Source organism: Eptesicus fuscus, chromosome 8, assembly GCF_027574615.1.
Source record: "Eptesicus fuscus isolate TK198812 chromosome 8, DD_ASM_mEF_20220401, whole genome shotgun sequence".
Classification (NCBI taxonomy): domain Eukaryota; kingdom Metazoa; phylum Chordata; class Mammalia; order Chiroptera; family Vespertilionidae; genus Eptesicus; species Eptesicus fuscus.
Genome location: NC_072480.1, coordinates 78,689,121 through 78,716,459, shown reverse-complemented (window position 1 = coordinate 78,716,459; position 27,339 = coordinate 78,689,121). Strand labels below are relative to the sequence as shown.

General features: G+C 40.0%; 1 protein-coding gene across 5 annotated transcripts; it reads left to right on the top strand.

The window, feature by feature from the left end:
* Positions 1 to 1,866: 1,866 nt before the first annotated feature.
* GOLGA7 (golgin A7) lies at positions 1,867 to 19,315 on the top strand. 5 transcript variants are annotated; one of them, XR_008556774.1, is made up of 7 exons: positions 1,867 to 1,941; positions 2,159 to 2,291; positions 7,390 to 7,542; positions 13,679 to 13,780; positions 14,788 to 14,855; positions 16,715 to 17,004; positions 18,673 to 19,315. XR_008556774.1 is itself a non-coding variant. In XM_028148670.2 (6 exons), the coding sequence occupies exons 2-5, from the start codon at positions 2,181 to 2,183 to the stop codon at positions 14,824 to 14,826; spliced, it is 405 nt and encodes a 134-aa protein (XP_028004471.1). In that variant the 5' UTR covers positions 1,867 to 1,941; positions 2,159 to 2,180; the 3' UTR covers positions 14,827 to 14,855; positions 18,673 to 19,315. The 5 variants fall into 5 exon arrangements, 3 of the variants coding, with proteins under 3 accessions (XP_028004471.1, XP_028004472.1, XP_054576002.1); XR_008556773.1 differs by having other exon boundaries at positions 1,868 to 1,941; positions 14,793 to 14,855; XM_028148670.2 differs by lacking the exon at positions 16,715 to 17,004.
* Positions 19,316 to 27,339: the final 8,024 nt, after the last annotated feature.

Below are 27,339 nucleotides of genomic sequence, written 5' to 3'. Positions count from 1 at the left end.
AAATTCACGATCGACAATGACAGATGGAAACACATGCGTGCAATTGGTGCCAGCAAGAGCTTTATATGTATCGCTCATGTGCGAGTCAACTTAGCCTTTTATAGATATAGAATAAACTTGCTTAATTAGACCTGCTTTCTGATTTAGCTAAACTTTTTCCAGCCCAGTCAAGCATCCTAACTTCTCTTTCAGATAATTGTCAGCAACAGCAGTAAATATCAACATGAAGCAGACTGTAGATCACACAGGGAGAACAAAGGGTAAAATATTTAGCTGCAGCAGTTTTTGACTATATTCTGCACAGTGAGAAAACCTGAAGTCATTTTCAAGTTCCACCATTTCCTACTTCTTTTCAGTCGTGTCAAGTTTCTAAGCTTTCTAAATCTCTGTTTTCCAGCTAATGAAAAGAAAATAGGATTCCACTGAGTCTTCTATCTTCCTACTCCAGGACTTCTGTGAGGATCAAATGAGATGAGGCAAGGGAAAACACTTCACAGACATTTGGTTAAAGTGTAAAATGTTTACACCTGGCTATAAAGCAAGTCGTGTTCCTGGACTGAAGAAACTGCAAGGAGGCTAGTCGTTGCTACAGAGAGGAAGCCGGGCATTTCTACATGAAGTCATTACCCAGACTGTGGGACACTTAGCATATTAGCCTTTTATATATATAGATAACCCCAAACCCAAAGCAACTCAAATGTCCATCAACAAGTGAATGAATAAGCAAACGGTGGAATACTCATATAATGAAATATTATCCAGCAGTAAAAAGGAATGAATTCTTGATAACCACGGATGAATCTCAAAATAGTCTATGTGAAAGAAGCCAGACCGCCCCCGCGCCCAAAGTGCATCCCGTATGATTCTTTTTTTTTTTAATATAAAATTCACAGAAATGCAAACTAATGTATGGTGACAAAAAACAGATCAGTGCCTGAGGAAAGGGGCTGGGGAGGGTCAAGAAGGAGACGTGACAAAGGAGCAGGAGGAACCTTTTAAAAGTGGTAAATGTTCACTATCTTGATTGAAATGGTTTCATGGTTATATACCTGTCAAAACGAAACAATCTTTCCAATTTAATTATGTTCAGTTTATTGTATGCTGTTTATACCTCCATAAAGCTGTTTTTAAAATACAAGAAATGAGTATTTTAAAAATTCATAAAGGGCAGGATCAGACAGAGGTGCTAACAAGTAATATTAGCCAGACAACGCCAGATAAAGGTAGGCCAGTGTAAGCTGAGTTAGGTGAGGCTGCCGGGAGGGAGAACTGCTTGTCCTCTCAGGTGGGCTGAGGGGTGCAGGCTCGGGTCCTGAATGAAAATCTTTGGGGGAGGAGAACCACCCCTCCGAGAAGTTGGAGAGGCTTGACTGTGACGCCCTGGCAGGTTCTTGGTCCTCCTTTCTGCCCCGCGGTCAAACGGATCCCCAGTAGCCGGCTGTTTCTAAATGTGAGCACTTGGTTTTGTGTAGATGGAGTTGGGTGGTGTTCCACGGGCAAGCGGCGACACTCAATCAACAGGGAAAGGAAACCCTTACAGTCAGTAATTGTAAGAAATTACCTCGCCGAGATCGGCAGGGAAATGACGCAACCTGGAAATCCCGACCTCAAACTCCTGCAAAGTATATTCCAGTCTCCGCAGTAGTTACCGGCCCCCGGCCCGCCACGCCCTCCGGCTCCGCCCCTCTTTTTCCTTCCGGTTGGGCTCCTCGGGGCGGGGCGGGGCGGGGAGCGGAGTCCGCCGGGGCCCCACCCACAGTGTGCATCCTGGCACCGCCACGCGCAGCCTCGGCAGAGTCGCTTTATGGCCGGAGAAGAGGGGTGGGTCCCAGACTTGCGGAAGGAGGCCGAGCCGAGGGGCGGGGAGAAAGATGCTTTTTACGACAGGTCGTAAGTGACGGTCCAGGCGGCGCGACCGCAGCTGGAGGGCGGAGGAGGCGGGTTCGTGTTTCCCGGGCCGAACCGGGCTGTGGGGGGCGCGGGGCCTGAGCTGGGGCCGTAGCTAAAGGCCTGCAGTGACAGCATGGGTGAAGGGGAGTCGGGCGGGGGAGGCCTCGGGCTGCTGTGGGCGGCGGGTGGGTCTGCGGGGCTGGCGGGCTGGCGTCTTGGGTCCAGGCCGGGGATCTGACCCGCGGTTGCTGTCCCCCGGAACCCACAGCGCGGCCCGTCTTGTGCTCGCCATGAGGCCGCAGCAGGCGCCGGTGTTCGGAAAGGTCTTCATTCAGCGAGACTACAGCAGTGGCACACGCTGTCAGTTCCAGACCAAGTTCCCCGCGGAGCTGGAAAACCGGGTATGCAGCCTGGCTCCCCGCACCTACTCGGAGGCGAGGGAGGGAGACTGCCCAGGGCAGGGAAGGAGGTTTGGGCTGAAACCCGGCCGCCGAGTGTGCCCCGGGGCTCTGGGTACGGGCTGTCAAAGAAGGGGCGTTGGCCACAGGTGTGCGAAGAGGGTCCTTAAGCGGGACCTGGTGGTTGGAGCCGGAGGAATAATGCCAAGCCCCCGGGGGTGATGACCTTGTAGAACTAACTCTGCGATGCCCAGTGCCGGGAATCGGTACCCAGCCGTCTTCTTCCCCTGCTTGCCCACCACCCCCACCCCGGGTTATTGACAACAGTGATGAGGCACTAATTCCTCAGGCTCCGGGCCACCTAACTAAACATGTTGGGAGCTATGTAGCCCTACCTCGTCACGCAAGAGGAATCTTCATCATCATCCTCGTGACGGGCGTTTGTGGCCCTTGTGCTGGCCGAACTGTTGGGCAGGAAGGATTTATTAAGTGCTGTGCCAGGCAGTGCAGACAGGCCTTCTTGGAACCTGAAAAACACAGAGCGTTAGATGGGCCTGGACAGGGAAATATTAAGATTACAAGGCCTTAGACTTGCCACTCCCAATTCTGATCACTGGGAGCCACCTGTGTTATGTTGGCTTGCATGTCAAAATTGTCACCAGGACACAGGTCCTTTGGGCAACCCTGCATACAGAAATGCAAGAATGGGATGATTCAATCTTATTTTAAAGGTATAGTGAAGTAAGCCACCGGAATATGTGTGTGTTTTCTTGTGCCCACATCTGTTCACCCACCCAAAGAGAAACTCTTTTGGTCTTGAGCCATGTTACCTTACATCAGTTTACTGTCCAGAAGTCAATTTCTGGTTAGATGGGAGCAAGTTTTGTGGCTTTCCTCTTTGACAAGAAGGGTGAGGGACTGGTAAGTGATTAGACATGCTGTGGGTGTGGGGCTAAGAAATGCTGGTCATGAAATAAGTGGGTGTAGGTGAGTCTGTCCTAGAGAAATGTGTAGCAGTCATTTAAAACCAGCTTGTAGCAAGGTAGGTGGTTTTACCTGATTGCCAAGGTTGGAAAATCAACAATAATCAGGTATAGTGTCCTTTAGCTTGATTTATAACCTTGAGCAGGTTAGTGGGCCAAGTATGTTTCTTTAAATACAAATTAAAGATCAGACATGTCACATAAAGATTATGAGGTTAGCTTGTTTGTGAAACGCCATATGAATGCTGTACTTGATTGTCACCATGTTATGAGTTAACTCACCCTGCCTGACACTAGTAGTTTGAAAAGGTGGAAATTGAGCCAGTTGCCTACTGGCTAAAACTACTCAATACTGTTCTTAAAATAATTTAACATTGCAGTTAGCATGTTTTACATGTTAGGACTTAAGTGAAATGGATCAAATGTTTTTATTTTTAAGCCTGTTTTGGAAACTCTGACTTATACTATTTATGTACTTTCAAATCAGAATGTAAGCTTTTTTTTTTTTTCACCACACTTTAGATGTTACAAGATTCCTTTGTCAAACTTTGAACTCATAGTTGAGCCCAATATATTTATGCATAATCAGACATTGGTCTTCCACTGTGTGTGGTAGAGCCTTTATTTTATAGTTGGAATACAGAATCATAATATAGTTACAGTATTCCACTGTTTCTTACAGGAAATTGATGTTTCTGAATTCTGGAGTCCATTTATTTCTTTGACTGCGTACAGCCCAGAACTGCTTGTGATTCTGAGTACTATATGGAATGTTACATGGTGCTGTACAATTGTGCCCTTTTTATTCTTTTTTAATGTTTGGGTTAGAACACTAGCTTATACTTTTTAAACTGCTTGGGAAAGCTTTGATTTTTTTTTTTTCCTGTGTTGAGATTAAATTTAAATTACAGGTTTAAATTTTCCTTGCTTGTTTGATGGAAAATTGAAAGGTTTCTCTCTTTGTTTCTCAACTAACCCTAGAAATTGTACTGATTGCTCTGCCGCTGAGACCGATTTTTCCTTTTGTGAGAACATCACACTTGGCAACTTAATAGAGGAAGAAACTAATGCACAAGTGTTTTGTGTTACTTTAAAGCATTAAAAACACACACATTGGTGCTCTTTAATTTGGGAGTGAGGACAAATTCTGTCTGTTAAAAAGTTTACTTTATCCATTGCCTGTTCGAATGTAATACTTTGATGCCTAAATGCTTTGTTGCCAGGACAGTTCTTTAAAGGAGGCTTTATTCTCACTTTACCCAAAATACAGACATCTTAGGCACCTTTGGTCTGGGTAGAAGAGAAGTGAATGAACTATAATTGAAGCATTTGTACCCCTATATACCTTTAAAAATATGACTCTACATTTGATCAGTAGAAATTACCTGTGACTTGTGATTGCTTTAAGCTTCAGTACCATGCTTTTTACCACATAGTTCAAGAAACAAAAATTCTGGGGAAACGATGAGCCTGATTCCTGTTTCCATTATGGCTTTCAATGTTTACTGATACAAATTTGTATTTGGTTCCAACTTCACATATCCAGATTTTTTTTTATTTTTTTTAAAATATATTTTATTGACTTTTTACAGAGAGGAAGAGAGAGGGATAGAGAGTTAGAAACATCAATCAGCTGCCTCCTGCACACCCCCTACTGGGGATGTGCCCGCAACCAAGGTACATGCCCGCAACCAAGGTACATGCCCTTGACCGGAATCGAACCCGGGACCTTTCAGTCCGCAGGCCGACGCTCTATCCACTGAGCCAAACCGGTTTCGGCCACATATCCAGATTTTGATATAGCTTCTCTAGCAACGTCCAAGTAACTAGGGGAGACCACTGACAGCTTTTCATAGTGCCTAAAGAGAGGTGGAAATACCCACATTTGTTCTGCTGAGGCCTTGTATGTTAAGTGTGTCCTTTGCCTTTCCTGCTGCCTACCATGGTTTTTACTTTTTTCCCCTTTATAAAAATAACCTTGCAAAGAAATTCTTGACTTTTTTTTTAATCTTTTCTTTTTTCTTAACCTTTTTTTTAAATCCTTCACTTAATTTTTAAAAAATGATCTATGATTTGCTTCCATCCTGCAAAAGCATTGCAATCTTGGAATAACTTTTAAGAGTTAGTGTTGCTGATATGATTAGTGATTCTGATCTAAAAGAGACATTTCTGGTTTGGATTCCATGGTTTTGAATCATATTATGTCCAAAGAAATGTAAATAATTCAAATGACTTTTTTATCCAATCATAACATTGTAGGTAAAGCACAGGTGATTGTTTGAAATTATTTAGACTTTGGCAGATTTACTGATGGGACAAACTGGAGGCATTAACTTAGGCATAATTAGGTGAACAGTTTATCTTTAATATTTGTTCACTGAGCCTTTCTCCCAAGTCTGTTTTCAGGGAATGAGAACTCTGGCATAGGTTCTGATCGGTTCTGCAGATGACCATTCTTGACAAACCATGTCTTCAAGTAGTTTGGCTCAGTGAAGGATTACTGCCCTGGCTCTCAGTACCATCGCCACCCACCCAAACCTTGTCAGAAACTCTTAATATTCTTGGAAAGTAAAAGTAGCTCCTTTTGAAAAACAGGTAGAGCCACCACCATTTTAAAGTTTATATTAAACTTTTTCATGCTTTTGGCTCATTGTTTCCCCACAGGACAAAACAATGATTACAAATGCCTCTAACCTAAACAGTTTTAATAGCTTAACGGTGATGATCATACTTTAAGAAATTATGTTCTTGGGAATAATTTGTCTCAAACTATGATATTGAGGTTCTTTGACTTCTGTTAGTCTATTTTTATATAGACTTCATAAAAGAATTCATGTGTAGGTAGTTATTAGTTTTAGGAATAAAGAAGGCCTAAAGTAAGGACAGATTGATTGTAGTTTTGTTACCAAGAATGATAGTATCAGATGAAATACTATACTAATGGACCTTGAAAGTCCTAGCGTAAAGTATTAAGATTTAAAAATGTAGAAAGCACTGTTAGAAAATAAAGTGATACTGGAAGAAGGAAGTAAAAGCTGATGATTAGAGTGGAAAGTGAATGACAATAGTATTGGTATAAATGTAAGATAGTGTCACTGAATAGAAGGAGGTGATAGGAATGACTTGGTGTGAGTTGTGCAGTAGTTTCAGATTTTGCCTTGTTCATGATGAGCTTTTAATACTAAATAGTTACTTTAATATTGAGTAAACAAAAACAGAACTTTGCACTCTTTGATTCTTCTGCTTAAAATGTCCTTCCCTGCCTGTGTTTAGCTATTGAATTTAAGATTATCTGCTCTTTCCAGATCAAGGGAAGGTCTCTTCCACCATACTTTATGCCTCTATTATAGTACTCTGCAATTTATTGCATTTTTTATATTTACATATTTGTGCTGCTCATTTAACTGTAAACTCCTTGAAGATTGAGTCTGTCTTATTAATATTTCTCTAAGGCCTGTCATAGTATGTAATGGTAGGTGCTCAGTAAAAGTGCATATAACTGAATTGAAAGATCGAAGAATTGTATAATTTAATTTACTTGAAATTCATTACAGGCAGTCCTCCGGTTACGTAGGACTCGACGTATGTCGTTTCGTGGTTACATCGCCATCTCCCATTTACAGTATTTATAAAAAATTCCGTCATTTCGATGTATGGACATATGTGCTTTATGTTTTTTATTTATTTACCACAAGTAAAGGTCAGGAATTGTTATCTTTCTTTTAAATTTTTTTTACTGTTTCACTTCATTACTGCTGTGTATGTGCTCCATGTGAGTGACGTAGGTGCTTATGTAGGTGGGTTCCGACCTACGGAGAAAATCGCAATACATCACGCCATAGGAACGGATCTCTGACTTAACCCAAGGACCTACTGTATAGAGAATAAAAAAACACTATATTGAGACTTGAAGATATCTAATGTTCATAATAGTGATAAAATTAAACAAATACTAAGCAGTTTCAGTAACTTGGGTCCAGATTTAATCACCTAAAAATTGTATGCCGATTATTAAATAAGAATGTTGACAAAAAAGCAAAATAAGTTAGTGATAGCAAGCATTAGTGAGTAGCTAATCTTTTTTTCCAAAACTTATTTTTAAATTCTTTCCTGTACAGATTGATAGGCAGCAGTTTGAAGAAACAGTTCGAACTCTAAATAACCTTTATGCAGAAGCAGAGAAGCTTGGGGGTCAATCATATCTTGAAGGTTGTTTGGCTTGTTTAACAGCCTACACCATCTTCTTATGCATGGAAACTCATTATGAGAAGGTAAGGCTACATTTACTCTATTTCCCCAAATTTCTATCTTAAGTTTTATCCTCCCACCTTAGTCTTTTGTTTATTTGACCCTAGAATGCTACCCTTCCCATGTTCAAATCTCACCAGTCCCTTAGGTCCCACTTTCATCTAAATTTTCCTTAGTCTTCTAATCATAGTCTTTCTCTCCTTGGTATCCCCACAATATTTTATTTGTGTCTGTTTCCTGGCACTTAACACTCTACTTTGGAATGCAGAAGTTTACATTCTTATTTGCCCATCAAGTATGTATTTTTCTTGAGTTCAAAGTGCCTTAACCACTATATATCCCTCTTCTTGCCTGACACCATGCCTTGGGTATATTAGACACTCCCTGAATGTGTGTTAAATGATGTATTTAAGTTAATCAGAGTAAGCCCCTATTATTAAATCCTGATATCTACATTATATCCCACCTATAGAAATGTCCCTGTGATTGTCTTGTACTCCATGCAGTAGAGAGCAGATACAATTGTAGCTAAAAATATTGAATTAGTGTTACAAAAAGGGTATCTATAATAATAAAAGTGTAATATGCTAATTAGACCAGATGACTGGGTCCCGGGTGCCTGCAGGCGGCCAGAGGGAAGCCTGGGTCCCGGGTGCCAGAGAGAAGCCAGTGCTGGCAGCCAGGGGAAGGAAGGCCTACTCTTACATGAATTTCATGCATCCGGCCTCTAGTATTTAAATAATAACTTCGTAGTTTATGTCCTTCTCCATATCATATAGAGAAGCAGCTTACTTTCATTCCTGGTTAACATTCAGAATCAGAAGTTATAAAGGATCAATGTCAGCTTTCAGTCTGTTTTGTCATAGCAGCTTCTCTTAATAATACATTTTCTGAGTGAAGGGGGTAAATCCGATAAATATGAAAGTCTACCATATGCTAACCAGTATGCAGGGGATATAACTGAATAGGGTAAACATGGTTGCTGACCTTGTGGAGTTTGTAATTTAGTGGTAACAACTGATATTAAGGAAACAAAATCAGCAAAATTGTAAAATATGGTAAGTCCCTTGAAGAAAACAAACTCTCCTATGATCCTACCTAATAATAGACAAATATGCAAATTGACCGTACCTTCGCTATGCCCACAATTGGCCAGGAGGCACGGGGGGCGGGACTCGGGGTGGCCGGGGGGGGGGGGGGGGGCGATTGGGCCGGCGGGACGCTGAGCTCGCGTCACCAGCGGCAGCATGAGCTCAGCGTCTGCGCCATGGCTGTGCTGCGGCACAGAAGGGGCCTCTGGGGCAGCGAGCTCATGTCCCGCCGCCGACCATCAAAAGCGGGGAAGCTGGGTGCCTGTCCGCTCAGGCACCAGGCCTTTCAGAAGCCTCCACCCCACCGGAGGCTTCTGAAAGGCCTGGTGCACCAGCGGACAGGCACCCAGCTCCCCCGTGATCGAAAGTGAAAGCCTGTAGGGGACCCTACACGTGCATGATTTAATCATGCACTGGGCCTCTAATAGAAAATAATAGGAGAGACTTAATTTAAATTTTGTGGTCACAAAAGGCCTCTGAGGAGGAAACATTGATGCTACTACATGAAGGATGAAAGCCTGGAGACATTTAGGCAGAGAGATCAGTGAAGGGGAAGCTCCTCAAAGGTTTTAAGCAGGAGAGGGATATCAGATTTTCATTATAAAGAGATCTCTCTGCTCTGAAAAAAAAGTTGTAAAAGTAGGAAAACCAGTTAGGATGCTCTGTAGAAGTCTAGGCAAGAGATGATGATAGCTTGGACAAGGAACAGAGCAATAGAGATGCAAGGGGATAAACAGATTCAAGAGATATGTTGGTGATAGAACCAAGACTTGATGAAGAGCTGAATGTAGAAGGGGAGGGTAAGACTGAATTCACATGGATGAAAACTTGGTCATCCAGGATGGTCTTTTAAAGAGGTATAGAATACTGCCAATTTAAATTAGAAATACATCCTCCAGATTATTTTATTCATGCTTTGTGGAATATTAGATGCTTGAGTTGTCATTTCACTCTAGCTTTTAAATTTAAGATTTTAATTAATTTATTTACCCATGTGCATTGGCTGAAATAGATACAGGTAGCTCCTTCTGATGTCAGTTGTAAAAAGAAATTGGTAATTGGGTGACAGGCAAGTCATTTACTAATTATGGGATTATGGACAAGAGAGGTTATTCTCTAAGAGTGCTTTCTGTAAAATGGGTGTTAGCATTAATAAATTTCCTCACATATGGTAAATGCTTAGAAAGTGTTTTCTTAAGATAAATTTAAGAATTAAGTTAGAATATATGTATGTTTTAATCAGATATTTGTGAAGTGACATGATTTTTTAAATTTCAGGTACAAGTAATCTTTTTTCAGTTCTTAATTAAAATTATTTTGATTATTAATCTTGGAAGGCAGTTCTCAGTATCAAAAATATAGTGGAAATTGATTGATCCTAATTATATGTTTTAATTTTATTTCATAGGCAATATATAAGGTACTACTTTATAAGTCTAATCAAGGTCTCTTTACAAAGTAACTATTATAAAGCAAGTAAAGACCAAATAAAATTAGTCAAGAAACCAAAAGTTTAAGGCATAGCCACATTTTTTAAATAGGGATTTTAACCCTGGCTGATGTGGCTTCAGTTAGTTGGAGCATCCTCCTGTGTACCATAAGGTCACAGGATTGATTTCTGGTGAGAGCACATACCTAGGTTGTGGGTTCAGTCCCCAGTCAGGGCGGGTACGGGAGGCAACCAATCAATGTCTCTCTCTCACATCAATGTTTCTCTCCCTCTCTCCCCCTTCTCTCTCTCTAAAATAATCAATCAATATAAATAGGTGATTTTATTTTAGAAACTGGACAAGAATAACTAGATCATGGAAAGTTAATAACTAGAATGGTCATAATCTATATATATATAAAAGCCTAAGCAACTGGATGACCAACCGGTCGCTATGACATGCACTTAGCACAGGGGGCAGATGCTCAACGCAGGAGCTGCCCCCTGGTGATCAGTGCACTCCCATAGTGGGAGCACCGCTCAGCTGACGAATGGGCACCAGACCTGGGCGCCCGATGCCAGGCTCACAGCTGGCAAGTGCCACTGTGGCTGTGTGAGCCTCTCCCGCAACACTCCCCCTGCATGCCCCAGTGTGGCTGTGGCGGTAGGCACAGCGGGGCCGGGATGAGCGGGACCAGCACCCAGGCACCCAGCCCCACTTGGGCTCCTCCCCTACCACCTGCCACTTTCCGCACTACTTTGTGCTGGGCGGGATCGACGCAGACAGCAGGCTGGAGCCCAACGAGCTGGCGGGTAAGGCCGGGCTGTGGTGGCGGTCCACTGATCCCCGTAAGCCAGGCTGAGGGACCCCCACCGGTGCACGAATCCGTGCACTGGGCCTCTAGTTAAGATATAATGTACCAATGCTTTTAAAAGAAAACTTTTCATATGTATATTTGTATTTTTTATAAAATGATAAAAGTATGAAAACAACTACCCTCTCCCTCTCTAGTTTATCCCTTAGGAATTTTCGTGCTATTATTTTCTACTTTATAAAAAGACAGGATTGAATCATTTAGTCTTTATTGTTTTAAACACTAAAATTTCTAATTTACAAACAGTAAGCCAAATATAATAGTGCTTACACTTTGTCATGTGGGTTAAATTTTTGAAATTATAAATAGGCCTTTGAAAACTCACTAGAACAATCATGCATTTTTCCTATAATGTGCTCTTTATTGGTTTAAAATGAAAATAAAGACTTCAGTGTTATTTCTCTATTGTTGCTGCCCATGATAATCAGGGAACAAATGGGATTGTAAAGGTTCCCTCAGTAGTTGTCTTATTCATCAACTATAAAACATCCCTTCTGCCTATGTGCTGTAATCTGTAAAAGGAACACAGAAGGAACTTAGATATTTTCTGAAAATAGCTGTGATCTTGGTGTTCTCTCTTAGCCTCACTTAAAGATATTTTTTCACAAGGGTCTAGGAGGCTTTCTCCAGTTTATTATTCTCCAGGAGTTTTTCCTGAGGTTTGATTGTGTTTAGCTTCGAAAATATTATGCAAATTGGGGTTTGTTGAGGGTTTGAAGTTGACAGATATAAAATATGAATAAATGTCAACATAAGATTCTTGGGGGTGAGAATGGTGCTTTGTTCAGTATGGGATGCAGTATGAGTTACTCATATTAATGCTTTCCTATTGCTAAAGAGACTTAAGAGTTTAAAAGCATTCTGTTTAGGACAGTGCTGCCTTCACCAAAATAGTATAAGAGGATTTGGAGCTTATACCAAAAAAACTGTTTTCTTTCTAAACTGATACCCAAGTGCTCATGAATGTTATTAAAGTTTAGACAAAAACCTGCACAACAAAGTTGTGCTTGAATCAGATAAAGGAATGCCATTTCTTTGCTACTAACCTGTGCCCAAGGAAAGAGGGAGGAAAGTTGTTCTGAAGGAATCCTTTCTTTGAAACCAGCCATGCAAGCATTCTTCTGAGTGTCCTCTTAGTATTAATGGACCTCGGAGAGGGGAGACTGACTCTCCAATTTCCAATCTGTCAGGTGAGCTGAGAGGGAAATCGGAGAGAAGATTGGGAGTACTGAGTTGGGTACCTTTAGGGGCTACTTCCTTCTATTCATTGTTTTAGCGTGATTGACAAACTCTGATATAGAGATAGTGCCTAAGATTTTTTTTTTTCCATAAAGACTGAGCACTGCTCAAATTCTTTGAGAGTTGAAAATAGGAGAATGATATATGTATTACTTCAGGTAATTAGGTGGAAAAAAAATCTTTTCTTTAGAAATAGTATTTCTTAATTTATACCACATAAGGTTGCTCTTTTAGTATAATCATGCTCTTTTGAAAAAGCATAAAACATTACTTTATATTATTTCCAAAAATGTAACCTTGCTCTTTTAGTATAATCATGCTCTTTTGAAAAAGCATAAAACATTACTTTATATTATTTCCAAAAATGTAACCTGAATAAACCATTTAAATTATTTTCCTGCAGTAAGAAAATTAGTTATACAAACCACATAGAGTTTTAAATTCTAAATCAGTTTATACTAAAACCTAAATTGTAGCATTCTAAACTGTTGGTTTGGCCTGGTACATTATAGACCCCACTCTTAAATCATTTCTTAATTTCCAGCTTTATTTTCATACAGTTCTTTTCCTCCCTTTGTGATCAGATTTATCTGTGACTTTATCATATGCTGATAGTGTGAATTTAAGAAAATATATAGTAATTAAAGAACTGGATCAAAGTCCCTTTGAACATTAGAGCCAGAAGAGGGTTCTGATGGCTTTGAATCTGAAATAAAACATGTAACTCTTTGATTTTGTATATAGCTATTAAGATTTATTTTCTTCTAGCTTATCTGTCTCAGAATTGCCCTTATTAAAGCTGGAGATTTGGCAATTTCCAGAAGTTCCTTTGTATCCTATCTGGTTTTTGTCTACATTTGCTTTGACTTTTACAACCTTAATACTAAACTTATAAATTGAGGTTCCCGTCTAGGACACAGGAGCAGCTACAGAGTAGCACTACATGCGGTCATGGAAATGATATAAGACACTTGTAGTCATCAGAAACTCCCTGGCAGCTAACGCCCTCGTGCCTTCAAAGGACATGAAATGTTCCGTTTAAACTAGCTGGGCTACCTTTTGTTATAGGCCAACTTTGTATCATTACTCAAAGTTGATGAAAATGTACAAAGAAGAAGCAATTCTTAAGTGTTAAAGGAGAAAGCCAAGAAGTACCCTTGATATTAGAAGATGTCACATTAACGACACTTTATGAGTAGGGAGAGAGAAAAGCATAACTAACCATTGTGTATGTAATTGTCTATTTCTCTAAATCCAGGATTGAGGTGACTAGGAGGTAAGAAGGAGGGGGATTGGGTCTCATGCTTTTGTATTGAAGATATTTGTGACTTGAAGAGTTCGTCATGCTGTGCTATATGTTGTATGCAACAGGTGTGAGCCAAGTAATCAGAGCTATATCCTTCCAGAGGAATATCCATGACTTGCTTTGAAAACTAATTCCACTGCCTGAAAATTTGGAGATTCAGCTGATACTTAAAGGGAAATCCAATGAAATTTGTAAAAAACTGCTGTTTCTTTCTGTCAGGTTCTGAGGAAAGTCTCCAAATACATTCAAGAGCAGAATGAGAAGATATATGCTCCCCAAGGCCTCCTCCTGACAGATCCCATTGAGAGAGGACTTCGAGTTGTATCTTTTTAGTCCAGATCTAAAAGTCTATAAAAAGAAAATGTCAGTGGTACTATTTGGCATTGGCCAAAGAGAATTTAACTCCTGAGTTGTCTTTGTGAATTGCATACCTACCATAAGCCGCCTATCTCCAGCATTTTTTCTTAAAGCATGCCTCTCCTTCCTTTGCACTGTTCAGATCTCCCGATTGTTTAGTATTCTGGTTACTGTCTTTTTTGGTGGTTCTGAGGGCATCTTGTACTAATAATGGGGGTGGTATGAGTAATTCATTTCATCTGCAGAAACTCTGAACCTAAAGCTCCTTTGAAATGCATAAACTCATAAATGTGGTGAGACTTGTCATCCAAATGAATTGCAGTTCCATGGGTTCATCTGACTAGTTGAAATCAGTTGCAGCTGCCAAATGTATAATTTCATTACCTTTGACATACTGTGCATATTTTTAGAGGCAGTAAGCTTTGAAAATCACTAAGTGAATTTGGGAAATAAAATTGCAAAAAAACTAATACAGCTTGATAACTGGAGTAATGGGTAAAATAATTTTTTTTTTAAACCTACGTCAGATAATCCCAGGCCTTCCTGCTGATAATAAGTTCAGTTTTATTATAGTCTACAGCAGTGAGTCTTAAACTTTTAGAGGTCATGAACCCTCACCCAAGAAAAAGTTTGCATATGATTTCAGGGTATTTTGAACCCCTGAATTCACTACCTCTGTGGATTCTCAGTTAAAAAACCCCTATTCTACAGTAAAGCATTCTTTTTCAGATTTTTTTTTTTCTCAGTAAATAATGTTTGGGGAGGAACTATATGTAGAATGCTACAAGCAATTTTCTTAAATTTTTCAACAAGGTGGAGAAAGCATCATATTTAATTTAAGTGGGAGACAGTTTTCATAAGTTAAAAATAAGCAAAGCAAATTAAAGTCTGTGCAGACCATACATATCATCTTGCTATAGCCCCCTTTTATATGTTATGTTCTATAGTGTGTTTTCTTAACAGCCATGCTGTTTAGATTGAAATTACCATTTATGAAGACAGAGGGATGAGCAGTGGAAGATAAACCATGGAATTAAAGGTAAATATAGAATTATATGATTTATATGTGGTATTTGTAATTTTGTAGGATGTATGAATTTTCTTCCCTGCATGGTAAATAAATTGTTATATAGTGGCATGTTTTCTGTATTACTTCATATTTAAGACGTGTACTTAACCCAAGGTCTGTTTGGTGATACAGAATTTAATCCTGATCCCCTCCGCGCCCCCATCCCCCAACCCCCACCCCCCAGTATTGTTTTCAGACTAGTTTTTTTGTTACTTTGGTTTTGGGGGTGGAAGGTAATCATGTTTTATTTTAATATTTTAAACTGTTCTAGGCATTTAAATAGTTAGGTTTTGCATATAAGAATCGGGTCAGAGGTTCCCCTGCCAGTATGATGAATGGCTTTTAAAAACCAAAGAAACATTTCAGAGTGGAGTGGGGAAAGTATGAGTATTTCATAGCCCCATAGATGAGTATTTTATCTACCTGTAGTGGGTAGAACCATAAATTTAATTCTTTTGTTTCAAATGTTTATGTTCTTATATATCCATAAAGTGACCTTGAATAAGTGAGAAACAGATTAGGTGATATTAATAGAAATCTATAAACAAAATCATGTATAAGCCATAGTACATTAGCACAGTCTTCTAAGTGACGGAAAATTGTACTTACACTGTTTGTGCCAATTTCAGTCTTTACTCTTTCTACAGATAGTGTTCTGCTGCTGTGTTTTCCTAATTAACTTTGTTTACTGGCATATATCACTAACAGGGCAGCATAGAAATAGAATCTATCAAAGCAAACATATTCCTTCCCAGGACAACGATAACAATAGCTACCATTTTGAGATACCTCATATGTGCCAGATATTAAACAAATGGTATTTCTAATTCTCACAAGAATTCTGCCAAATATTTCCCCATTATACAAATGCACAGACCAAGGTACAAATAGATTAAATGATGTTCTCAAAGTTGCACTGATTGGCCATAAACCCATTTTTTTTATACCATACTTTCTTTTTAAGTACTTACACTAGCAAGAATATGGAGAAAGGAAAGTTGATCAGATTACTCTAAGTGTTTATCTCCTTTTCTTTTTCAGTACTTTTTGAAATTACATTTTGTCTGCTCTTATACCATTTATTGAATCCTACAGACCAACCAACATTCCAAAACTGCCTTCCTTTAGCACTAGGGAATGTGTCACCTGAATTCTTGAAAGTCAAAGGCCTAAATGATGTTATCATCTATCATACCTTTTATTTCTTTAAAATGGCTTTGTTTTGGAACACTTAGTGGTATTTGTTCTTACACTTTCTCATGAACAATTTCCAAACTGATATTTCTCAAACGAGCAGTCAGGAACCTTATGTGTGGTTTTTGTTACATGCCATTGGAGTAAGTTTGTTTTATCAATTGCAGCTGCGTTGACTTGGCACAATGCATTTGTCATGACTCATTTTGTAGCTATTATTGCTAAATATAATGTTTTTCTGAAGTGGTGTGGGGTTTTGAGCAATTACACACCAGAGACTAATCTATCAATATTCAAACAACTGTAAAATTTTGCAATGGGTAAGATTTACATTAGGAACTTCTGGATAGTTTCATGAATGCAAATATTTTTGTTCAGCACAATTTAGTTTTTAGAGCTATGTGTTTCTCAAGCACAGGAACCAGTGTAGACTATAGCTTTGGAGGAGGGGAAAACCTATAAGAATAATTAATTCAAGTCTACTATTTTTCTTAAGTCTATAAGGTGTCTGCAGGTTGAAGCATTATATGGGAATTAATGACTTGACAAAAAGTATACAAATAGGTCTTTAAACAATATTTTGTTATTTTTAAGTTGAATTTTTAAAATATCTTTATTATCCTCTCTAATAAAAGAGTAATATGCAAATTAACCATCACTCCACTACATAAGCCATGCCCACCAGCCAATCAGGGCGAGTATGCAAATTAACCCCAACCAAGATGGCTACCAGAAGGGAGGCTTGGGTTTCCCCGGCAACAGAGGAAGCCAAGCTTTCCACACACTCTGGCCTGCCCAGGCCTCCACTCAAGGATACAAAGTTTCAATTATAGAAGGTAAACAAATCCAAACAGAAATGGCAGCAGCCACGGATCAAGCAGGAGGCTTGGCTCCGCTCCAGGATACAAAGTTTCAGTTGTAGAAGGTAAATAAATTCCAGATACCAGGGCCTCCGCTTGGGTTGCCAGGGGGCGTGGCTGGCCTGCAAACCACCAAAGGCCCCTCGCTCAGGCCGCCCCACGCCCCAAGAGAACCCCCACCATGATCCGGGATACCCTTCAGGGCAAACCAGCTGGTCCCCACCCGGGCACCAGACCTCTATCCTATCTAATAAAAGAGTAATATGCAGATTGACCATCACTCCAACACACAAGATCAAGATAGCTGCCCCTATGTGGTCAAAGATCCTGCCCCCATGTGGACACAAGATGGCCAGCAGGGGAGGGCAGTTGGGAGGGACCAGGCCTGCAAGGGAAGGCAGTTGAGAGGGACCAGGCCTGCAGGGGAGGGCAGTTGGAGGCGATCAACCCTGCAGAGGAGGGCAGTTAGGGGTGACCAGGCCAGCAGAGGAGGGAAGTTGGGGGCAAACAGGCTGGCAGGGGAGCAGTTAGATATCAGTCAGGCTGGCATGGGAGTGGTTAGGGGGTGATCAGGCTGGCAGGCAGAAGCAGTTAGGGGCAATTAGGAAGGCAGGCAGGCGAGCAGTTGGGAGCCAGCAGTCCTGGATTGTCAGAGGGATGTCCGGTGGGATCGGGCCTAAACGGGCAATCAGACATCCCTCGAGGGGTCCCAGATTGGAGAGGGTGCAAGCTGGGCTGAGGGACACCCCCCCCACCCCCGTGCACGAATTTCGTGCACCGGGCCTCTAGTCTATATAATAAAAGCCTAAGCAGCAGAACAACCAGAACGAACGGTAGCTATGATGCGCACTGACCACCAGGGGGCAGATGATCAATGCAGTAGCTGCCCCCTGGTGGTCAATGCGCTCCACAGGGGGAACACCATTCAGCCAGAAGCTGGGCTCATGGTTGGCGAGCACAGCTGCCACAGTGGGAGCCTCTCCTGAATCAGCGGCAGCTAGCAAGCAGCGGCAGCAGGTGCAGCGGGCCGGGATGAGAATGAGCAGTGCCCGGCCCCAATTCAGGCTCCTCCCTGGCCGCCTGCCACTTGGTGCACTGCTACATTCCCTGAGGGGTCCCAGACTGCGAGAGGGATGTCCCGAACTGCAAGAGGGCACAGGCCGGGCTAAGGAACCCTCCCCCTGCCAGTGCACAAATTTCATGCACCAGGCCTCTAGTTAAATATATTAATGGTGTTTTCTCTCTTTGGATTAAGATTGTCTTTATTTTAAAAAATAGGAAAAATCATTCTATCACAGTAAATTGATGATAATAAAAATAGCTAATATTTGTTGGCACTTATTATGTGCCTGCACTATTTGTAAATGCTTAATTTTAATCATCACAATCCAGATACTGTTATCTCAATTTTTCAGATGAGGAAACTCAGGCACAAAGAGCTTAAATTAGTTGTCCACGGTTAAAAACTAGTAGGTAGTGACCAAGGCAGCCTGGCCCCAGATTTGCGACTTAACCCTGTGCTATTCTACTCTCGTGACATGATTGGTCAAAGATAAAAATATACAGGGCTTAGCTTTCCACACTATTGAGCTCTGAACTTAAGCACATAGTACAGATTCAAGTATTAGATAGCCCATATATTAGGCACTCATATCAATTGGTATAGAGAGATGTTTTAGAGGTTATTTTTAGCATCCTTTTCTAAAACCAATACTTTTTCCCTCTGATTATAGATCCCAGCTCCAGCTGGGAACCTCATCTCTCCACTGGCTGATCGCAGAGCGTCCCCTACCTCCTCTACAGAGCGTCATTCCTTTGTATCTGCTGCCAGAGCCACGGTGCCATTTACTCCAAGGACTAACTTTCTAAAATTCCACACCTGGAGTGACCGCTAGTCGCTCAGCATCCACTTTTTGTCTCCAAATTGTGTAGGACTCTGTAATCTTTTCATTAGTTTCTGAGAAAACACAATGAAGCATTTCACTTTTTTTATTCAGAGCCATTAATGAAATATGCAGTTGGTTAGCCCAACGCAAAGTTCATTTATCTGCCACCAGTACCAATGGTTCTCTTCATTCCTTGGGCCAGCTTCCCAGGTGGCTATAGACCTCAAAGTCATGTCTTAGCCAGTGTTCAGTCTCATTCCCCCAAATTAACAAGATGCTTTTCTTCAGGATTTTAGTATAGGGTAGGCTGTGTCTGTGGTGTTGCTAATGCATCTCCCAGATTTCAAAGAACTATCAGTTTTGCCATGACTCAAATCTTAAAGATCTATTTCTGTTGTTAAGTTTCTCCAACTGAAGTTCATTGGAAAAATAATGTGTTCTTTGTTTTATTATAGCAATTATTTCTAATAAAGCAGTATTTAATACAGTTTGCAGTATTTTTCTTTGGAGAATTTTGTTATCATTACATTACCTTGAATGTTGGGAAGATGTGGTATGTGTTGCTTGTTCCTTCTATAAATAAGTAAGCACAATACAGTGGATGCTAAACCATCAAACACATAAATGCTCCTGAAAGTGTAATAAGCAAGTGTAATAAATATTTTAATTATAGTTTTGTTATAAATATAACTTATGAGAAAAAAAATTTGATAGGAATAATACTGTATATTGCTAATTTTTAACTATCCCCACTGGCAAATCTAATGATTCATAGACTTTCCTTATATACAGTATTCATTGCACAGAAATCTTAAGATAGGTTTAAGTACAGTAAGTTAAGTGATATCCAACTAAAACTCAAGTGTGAGTCAGTATTTCTCGTTCTTTGGCTGTATGTTTTTAGCACTGGGCTTCTCATGGCTTTCGGTCACCTCTGAGGTTTGAGAGCTCCGTATTTGGGAGAGAGTTAAATATATTAGGAGAGAATGAAATAGTAACAAGTTTTAGTTTCAGAGATAATGAAGGTGCTAATACTGGATTTACTCTTTCAGATTTAATTTCTTTTATGGGTCTGTTAGTTTCTCAATAAATCCCACAGGTCTGTGTAATATTTTAATTATATAAAACACCTTTGTTACCTTATAGGCTATATTAATGTTTGTCTGCCTTTTAAACCCGTTGCAATGCAATAACTTTGCTGAAATATTAACACATTAGTAAAACTTTTCTTAAACAAATTGTCTCTGTGTCATGCTTGGTGTGATTTGGTAATGCGATGAATGATGTGGCATTAAATTTGGCAGATAGACAGTACTGTAGTACTAGAGTCACTGGTACAGTCTAGCTTTATATTTTTAAAAAGACATCTTAACATTTATATAGTTTGTCACACTTCTCAGTTTTTGACATGCTTTATCTCATAAGAGCAGATATGTTAGCTAAATAGATAAAAAACAAGAAATAGTACCTAACAGTAAAAAAATGCATTCAACTAAAAAATAAGAGATTGGAATGTTTCATTAGGAAAAAAGTATCACAGTTATTGTTACTTTTTTGAATAATCTGATCACTTGCATTTGTAGAGATCTGTTCTTGATCTTAATGTTCCTATTCATGTATATATTCTCCTACCTCATTTTCACAGACCAGCTTGTTGCCAGGAAATGAACATAATAGTTTGTATTCAAAATGTTTTAGCAGTTAATCTGGGAACAACCAAGTGCCAAACAACGTAACTGCAGAAGGTCAGACCCTGTGATTATACAAGGACTCAAACACAGATGTAATGTAACCTTTTCTCACCAACTAAAGAATAGGTGTACACAACTTTTACACATCTTTGTGCATCTCATACAAAGTACAAATGTTTTAGTCCATTTCCTAATTTAGATGTTGGAAGGTTTATGTGCTTGAAAAAGCAACATTAGTGTAGCTGTTACTGTCTAATGTTAAAATGAAGTGTGCTTCAGTTAAGCAGGAAAGGAAAGGCCTAATAGCATGTTTGGGGCATTTTTTAATATTGCAGAAAGAGATCTGTACTTACTATCCAATGATATGGAGGGACTACTTCAGATAGAAGTAGTCTGGTTACGTTATAAGTAACCAGAATTCTCAACAGCAACCATATTGACAACCAATATGGTACCATTCTCCAGAGGGGGGTTTTGATTATAACAAAACTGGACATTTTAATTACTGAGTTGGGGTTGTGTTTTGTGACTTAAAGAGAACATAGAACTTTTTTTTTTTTTTTTCAACCAAAGAATGACAAGAGTAATCATGGACCTTCCACAGTTTTCATTCCAGTACAGGGAAAGAATTATACTCAGTAAGTAAATGTAAAAATGGACAAAAATAAAGTTACTTTATGAGTTATCCTAGTTGATGATATATATACACAATTCATATATTATTGACACATATATGTGGTAAGATACATAAATATGCCTGGGAACAATACACACCAAGTGGTGGTTACCTGTAAAGGGGGGGAGAGGAATGGAGTCAGGTGCACAGGGACAGAGCTAGAGTGAATAAATGGCTTAGTATTTCTTATAATATTTGAAATATCCCCCAAATTTTATAAAAAACAACTACATGTATTTGTCAATAAAAATAACCCTATCTAAATATGATGCACACCACTTAACATCTCTGGTATCATGATGAGCTTTGATAATTTGGACACAATTCCCACCACACCCTGGGATCTCACAAGGCTCTCTATTTCCAATTTCCTCTAAGCCTTCAGGCCTATTCATCTAGTTGGTCTCATTGATTGTTCTCATTATACAAAATGAGACAAGTGACTAAAATCCTAACCTCCTCCCAAGTTGATGGGGGGAGTGAAAAAATGTGGACAAATGGCCTTTCCTGCTTACAGGTATGTGAGTAGACCTTTAAAATCCTATATAATAAAAGCCTAATGTGCTAAGTGTCCGGTCATCTGGTTGGCCATTCAACCAATCAAAGCATAATATGCTAATGATATGCTAAAGCTGTTCAACTACTTGCTATGATGTGCACTGATCACCAGGGAGGAGACACTCTGACTGGTAGGTTAGCTTGCTGCTGGGGTTGGCCGAGCAGGATTGAGCGAGATGGGCTGGACACGCCCTGGAGCTCTCCTGCGGTCCCTCCCCAGCTGGCAAACCTCCCACAGCCCTCCCTGGCCCGAATCGTGCACCAGTGGGGTCCTTCAGCCTGGCCTGCGCCCTCTCGCAATCCATGCTGAGGGATGCCCCCTCCCCAAAGTGCACCAGGCCTCTAGTAAATGAATAAACTTCCAGCCTAGAAGCAGCCCATAACCAAGGGTAAAGTTCAGGGTCAAGCTGAATTTCTCACTTAGAGTAAACATGTCTAAGATGAAACAAAGCGAGGATGGGTGGGAAACTTATGACCTCATTTCCCCACAAGCAGGGGAAAGTCCAAAGTAACTTCAGCCTTCACAGAGCTCCCTGGGTCACATCCAACTCTTACTGATTCCAGTGAGTTAGCAGCTCAGAATGACAGCTGCTCACAGCAAGATCAGCTATGACAGACAAAATGACCCAAGGCATTTGGTTCTTGGTCCAAAAAATACCGACAATTAACCCAATTTTGTGACCGGTTTTCAGTATTTTCAGCTGAAATATTTCTATAACTGAACTGAACATAAACTGAAAAACCTAATAGTTTCTATCACTTTGGGATCCTCTAAAGATGGAAATATTATAAATAGTAAAATACCCAGGTAATGTCATGTGACTTGGAACATAGTTAATCATCCCATTCTTTAGCCTTCTGCTAGAGGGTGAATATTAAAGTCAATAATATGTTTGGTTTCACCAGTGAGAAACCTGTAAGAGGTGTTCGAATGAAGATACCTAGACAAAATGCCAGAAGTTTTCAAAGTGTCAAAAAGTTTTAAATTTCACATTTTTATATTAATCCGGGCCTTTTGTTATGTCAAATATTGATACCTCAAGAGTTGTATAATTTATAGATGCTTCATGTAGAAATGAAAATAAAATGGTAACAATTACAATATAGTTTCATCTCTGTACTCTAACTAGGGAGTTTTGAACTGAACATTTTATTTTTAAATATATTTTTATTGATTTCAGAGAGGAAGAGAGATGGAGAGAGATAAAAACATCAATGATGAAAGGGAATCATTGCTTGGCTGCCTCCTGTATGCCCCACACTGGGGATCGAGCCCACAACCCAGGCATGTGCCCTGACCGGTAATTGAACCGTGACCTCCTGGTTCATAGGTCAATGCTCAACCACTGAGCTACACTGCCGGGGGGAACTTAAAATTTTTAAATAAATCTTACTATATATCAGCTCAAGGAAACCATGACCTATATACAGATGAATCTCCATTGTATTCTAAGAGTTGTCCCTATGCAGAAAAATTACTTCAATAAACTTTAGTCTGAAGTGGAATGACTCATTGTATTAGTTATGTTACATTCTCAAAGTGTTGCCATATTTATGATCTATTAATACAAAGACAGGTAAGGCATTAAAATGAAAGCAATAAGTAAAATTTTGATACACACTCTTGGGCAAGGCTGACCTTTATCTTTTTCCTGTGACTATAATCAAACCTTTTCCTATAGCTGTATATTTAAAAACAAAAGCATGTAGAAATATTAGTTTGGCCTGGTTTTCTCTTGGACCTATAGATGGCTCCCTAGAGCAAATTACATGGACCCTAATAAACATGAAGACCTGCCCAGACCTTAGACGTGTGCTTTTCATCAGATGCCCATGCAATAAAGGCACACGAATTTCTTGATGGGAAGGTCACATTTCTCTTTGACTGTTATCCAGAAAAAGCATTAAAAAAAATTGTTTTACTTACGTGCTAAATGCTGTATTGGCCATGGGTTTTCAGAAGATAAATTTAATATATTTTTAAAAAATTCCTGGTCATATATTCTGCAATGAGCAAATGAGAGTACAGTTTTTGTATCTCCTCCGTGTTTCTTCTGGAACTTATTCATTATTCCTACAAACGATGTCACATGTCACTTCCTCAGGGAGGCCCCTATAGGATGAATACTTGTGTTCTCCTCAATTTCATATAGTATCAAAATCCTAACCTCCTCCCAAGTTGATGGGATTGGGAGGTAGGGCCTTTGGGGGGTGATTAATTCTTGAGGACACGCTGCCTTCATAAATGGGATTAGTGCCCTTATAAAAGTGGCCCAGAAAACTCCCTTGTCCCTCCCATCATGTGATGTTAAAGTAGAAAGATGGCCATCTGGGACATGGGCCCACACCAGACACTGACTCTGTCAGCTCCATGACCTTGGACACCCCAGCCTCCAGAACAAAGAGGAATAAACTTCTGTTGTTTAGCCTGGCTGGTGTGGCTCAGTGGCTAGGCGTGGACCTATGAACCAGGAAGTCACAGTTCTATTCCCAGTCAGGGCACATGTCCGGGAAGTGGGCTCGATCCCCAGTGGTGGGCGTGCAGGAGGCAGCCAGGCAATGATTCTCTCTCATCATTGATGTTTCTATCTCTCCCTCTCCCTTTTGCTCTGAAATCAATAAAAAATATATTTTAAAAAAATTTTTTTTTCTATTGTTTATAAGTCACCTAATATATGGTACTTTGTTATAGCAGCCCAAAGGGACTAAGACAGATGCCTGCCCCAGCCATTTAAATGCCCTCAACCTCAACATTCTCTATCTGTTATCCAGCTTTATTTTATCACCACCTGACAAATAATTGGTATTTGTTTATTGTCCATCTCCCATCACAAGGTCTGTGTGTCCTATTCACTGCTTTATCTTTAGCACCTACACAGGGTCTGGTGCTAGATACTCAAATATCACTAGATGCTCAAGAAGTATTTGTTGAATGAAGAAATCAATGTGTGATTATTAGTGTTTTTGCTTGTCTCTTCCTCACCGCACTATAAGTTCTTGAGACAGGAACTATGTCTATTCATGTCTGTATTTCTAGCACCTAACACAGAATTTAGCTCATAATAAACATACTCAATAAATATTTTTAAATGAAAAAAAAAGAAAGAAATCAATGTGTGCATGAGTGATAGGCACTCTGATAGATTTGGGGGACACTTCAGGAAATTCACAATCTAATAGGAGAAACAGACATGTTAACTGCCATATAGCATGATAAATGTTATATCAGAATAGTATGGGTATACTGGTGACCTAAATAAGGGGTAGTATGTTAGGGATAGTTTCACAGAGGAAGAGTTACTTCGCTGAGTCTTAAAGGATGCATAGGAGTTCATCAGGTGGTTAAAGGGAAAGAGAGAAGCCTAAAAAGAGGAACAGCATGTGCAAAGAAAGGAGACAAAATACCTCATGTCCTTAAGTAGTTCGACACGACTGGAGCAGAGTGTAAGGGAGGAAACCTTATACTCCAAGAAAATCACTGTAGCACTGTTTCAGTCCCTAAAATCACACCTGCACCTGATGACCACCCTACCAGTACTTCTCTCAAGGGAATCTACTCCATCCTCCAACAGCCTTCCCTTCATTGCAGCTGTCCAGGCCTGAGGGCAATGAGGTGCCAGCCTACAGGTGTTCTGTGTACTCTCTGCCAAGGAAAATGTCAGAGTATGCTGGAGTGAGAAGGTATCATCTTTGCGTAAGGAGGTGACAGCCTTTGACAGGTATCAATGCCCCTGCGACCTTATTGGCAAAGTTAAGGCGAAGAGGAGAGATGGCATCTCCAGGTCTTTGCCCAGGCTTGGGAAGCCTTTGTTAGAACTGAATTTGATGCCAGCTGTCTGGGTCAGTTTTCTTTTCAGAAGATATAAGTACCTCATTATAACAAACTGACTCTTCTTAGTTATTTCCAATACTGATTCTGTAGTCATGATAAAGAGGGGAAAAAAAAAAAGCATCCTCCTATTAACCATCTATTAACCATGAGAAGATGAGATACAGTACAGAGGTGGAGGTAGGGTTTACGTGTCTGTGCCAGGAACTAGGAGCACATTAAGACCAAACTAAGGGAAGGAGAGTCATCCCAGGCTCCTTTAAGGAAGTGGGTAGAAAAAACATTAAAGTTTTGAACATGCTTTTTTCGAGTTAAAAAAATATTACAAATCCACGTGATTCCCTTTTACCTGTTAAAACTTGGAACTGTGATATCAAAACTTAGGTCTGAAAAGTTTACATCTGCACTGGGGACATGGGTGGGTTAATTTCATGTGCTTGAAATCAAGATGGGATTTGAGAAAAGGATGAGGAGCTAAAGTTTGAGGGGGAAAGGAATTAGGAATATCATGAATTGCCCAGATTTTACATTTGTCAGAGAGATCTAAGTCTGTCCCAGGCCTGCTGAGTTTTTCAGCATCCGGCCATACAAGCAAGAATGAGGTTTTTTACCACTGGTCAGAAAAATACTTGCAAATTCACCAGTCAATGGTTTTCCTTGTGAGGCTAAAAGAAAATATTCTAAGAGTACTTTTCTGCCTTCTATAAAAATCCAAACTGCCCTCTGACTTTCCAATCTTTAGTCCAAATCTTCATTTATTCAGAACAACTGGGGGTTAAACTTTGCTTAAGTGTACACTCCCTAAAACTTAATGCTTTGGTTTCAGGATAGTGAGACCAAAAATGTGATGAAATTCAAAGGAAGGGAACAGTGAGAAACAGCTGTTGACCAAATGAGCAAGGGCAGTGATGATATGAAAGCAATAATGATGATATTACCTTGTATTTCAAAAGCATCTTTCTGCAAAAAGGCTCACAATTTTGTACCGTTATGTATAGTTCATCTTTTCTCCTGGTGATGGAAAATATTTAGGTTCATTCTTATTAGTGTATATTTCCGTAGCTATCCACAAGTATTTTGGCTGTTTCTATTTGCTGTGTCTTTAACTGCAATGAATTTCTTCATTGACCAATATCTGGAAATTGCACTGACTTTTCACTTTCTTCAAATGCATAGGGTCCTACTTTCTATGTCCTCTTCAACTTGGAGCAGTAACTTTCCTTTCACCATGTTTGCAGCTTCACATTTTACTTGTCTGAATTCATGTTAGCATGTTCATTTTGCTGTTTTAATCATCACAACTTGCCTGCAAATGCTGTCCATCAGACTTTTATCACCATCAGACTTCACCATCCTGCTATCATGATGTATGTATGTACTTCTCTTTTTTATGGGACTATTTTAATGCATGTCATTCCACTTATATGGTTGTGTAATTATTTTTAAAACATCTTGACGGTGGGTGCACATCAATCAGGTGTTCCTGATTTTTCTCTTCATTCTACATAATGTAACTTACAACCTGTTTCTTTCCCCCCACCTTTCTGAACTTCACAGTGCCATTTGCCCAACAAGTTCGTGCAGCTTCCCCAGGTAGCTCGATGTATTCTTTCTGGATGTCTCCTCACCAGGATAAGTTCTCCTTCTTTACATAGCAGAACTCTTTCTCTGCAGACTCATTTTACTCTAAAGTGGTTGTGCCTGATGAGTGTTAGTTGAAATCAAAGATCTTAGAAGCGAAAGCTCTCTTCCCCCCAATT

Coding starts and splice junctions, on each gene's coding strand:
- GOLGA7 (XM_028148671.2), top strand. CDS start 2,181: ATGAGGCCGCAGCAGGCGCCGGTGTTCGGAAAGGTCTTCATTCAGCGA. Junction 7,543..13,678: donor TGGAAACTCATTATGAGAAG/GTAAGGCTACAT, acceptor TCTTTCTGTCAG/GTTCTGAGGAAAGTCTCCAA. Junction 13,781..14,792: donor TTGAGAGAGGACTTCGAGTT/GTATCTTTTTAG, acceptor CATGCTGTTTAG/ATTGAAATTACCATTTATGA.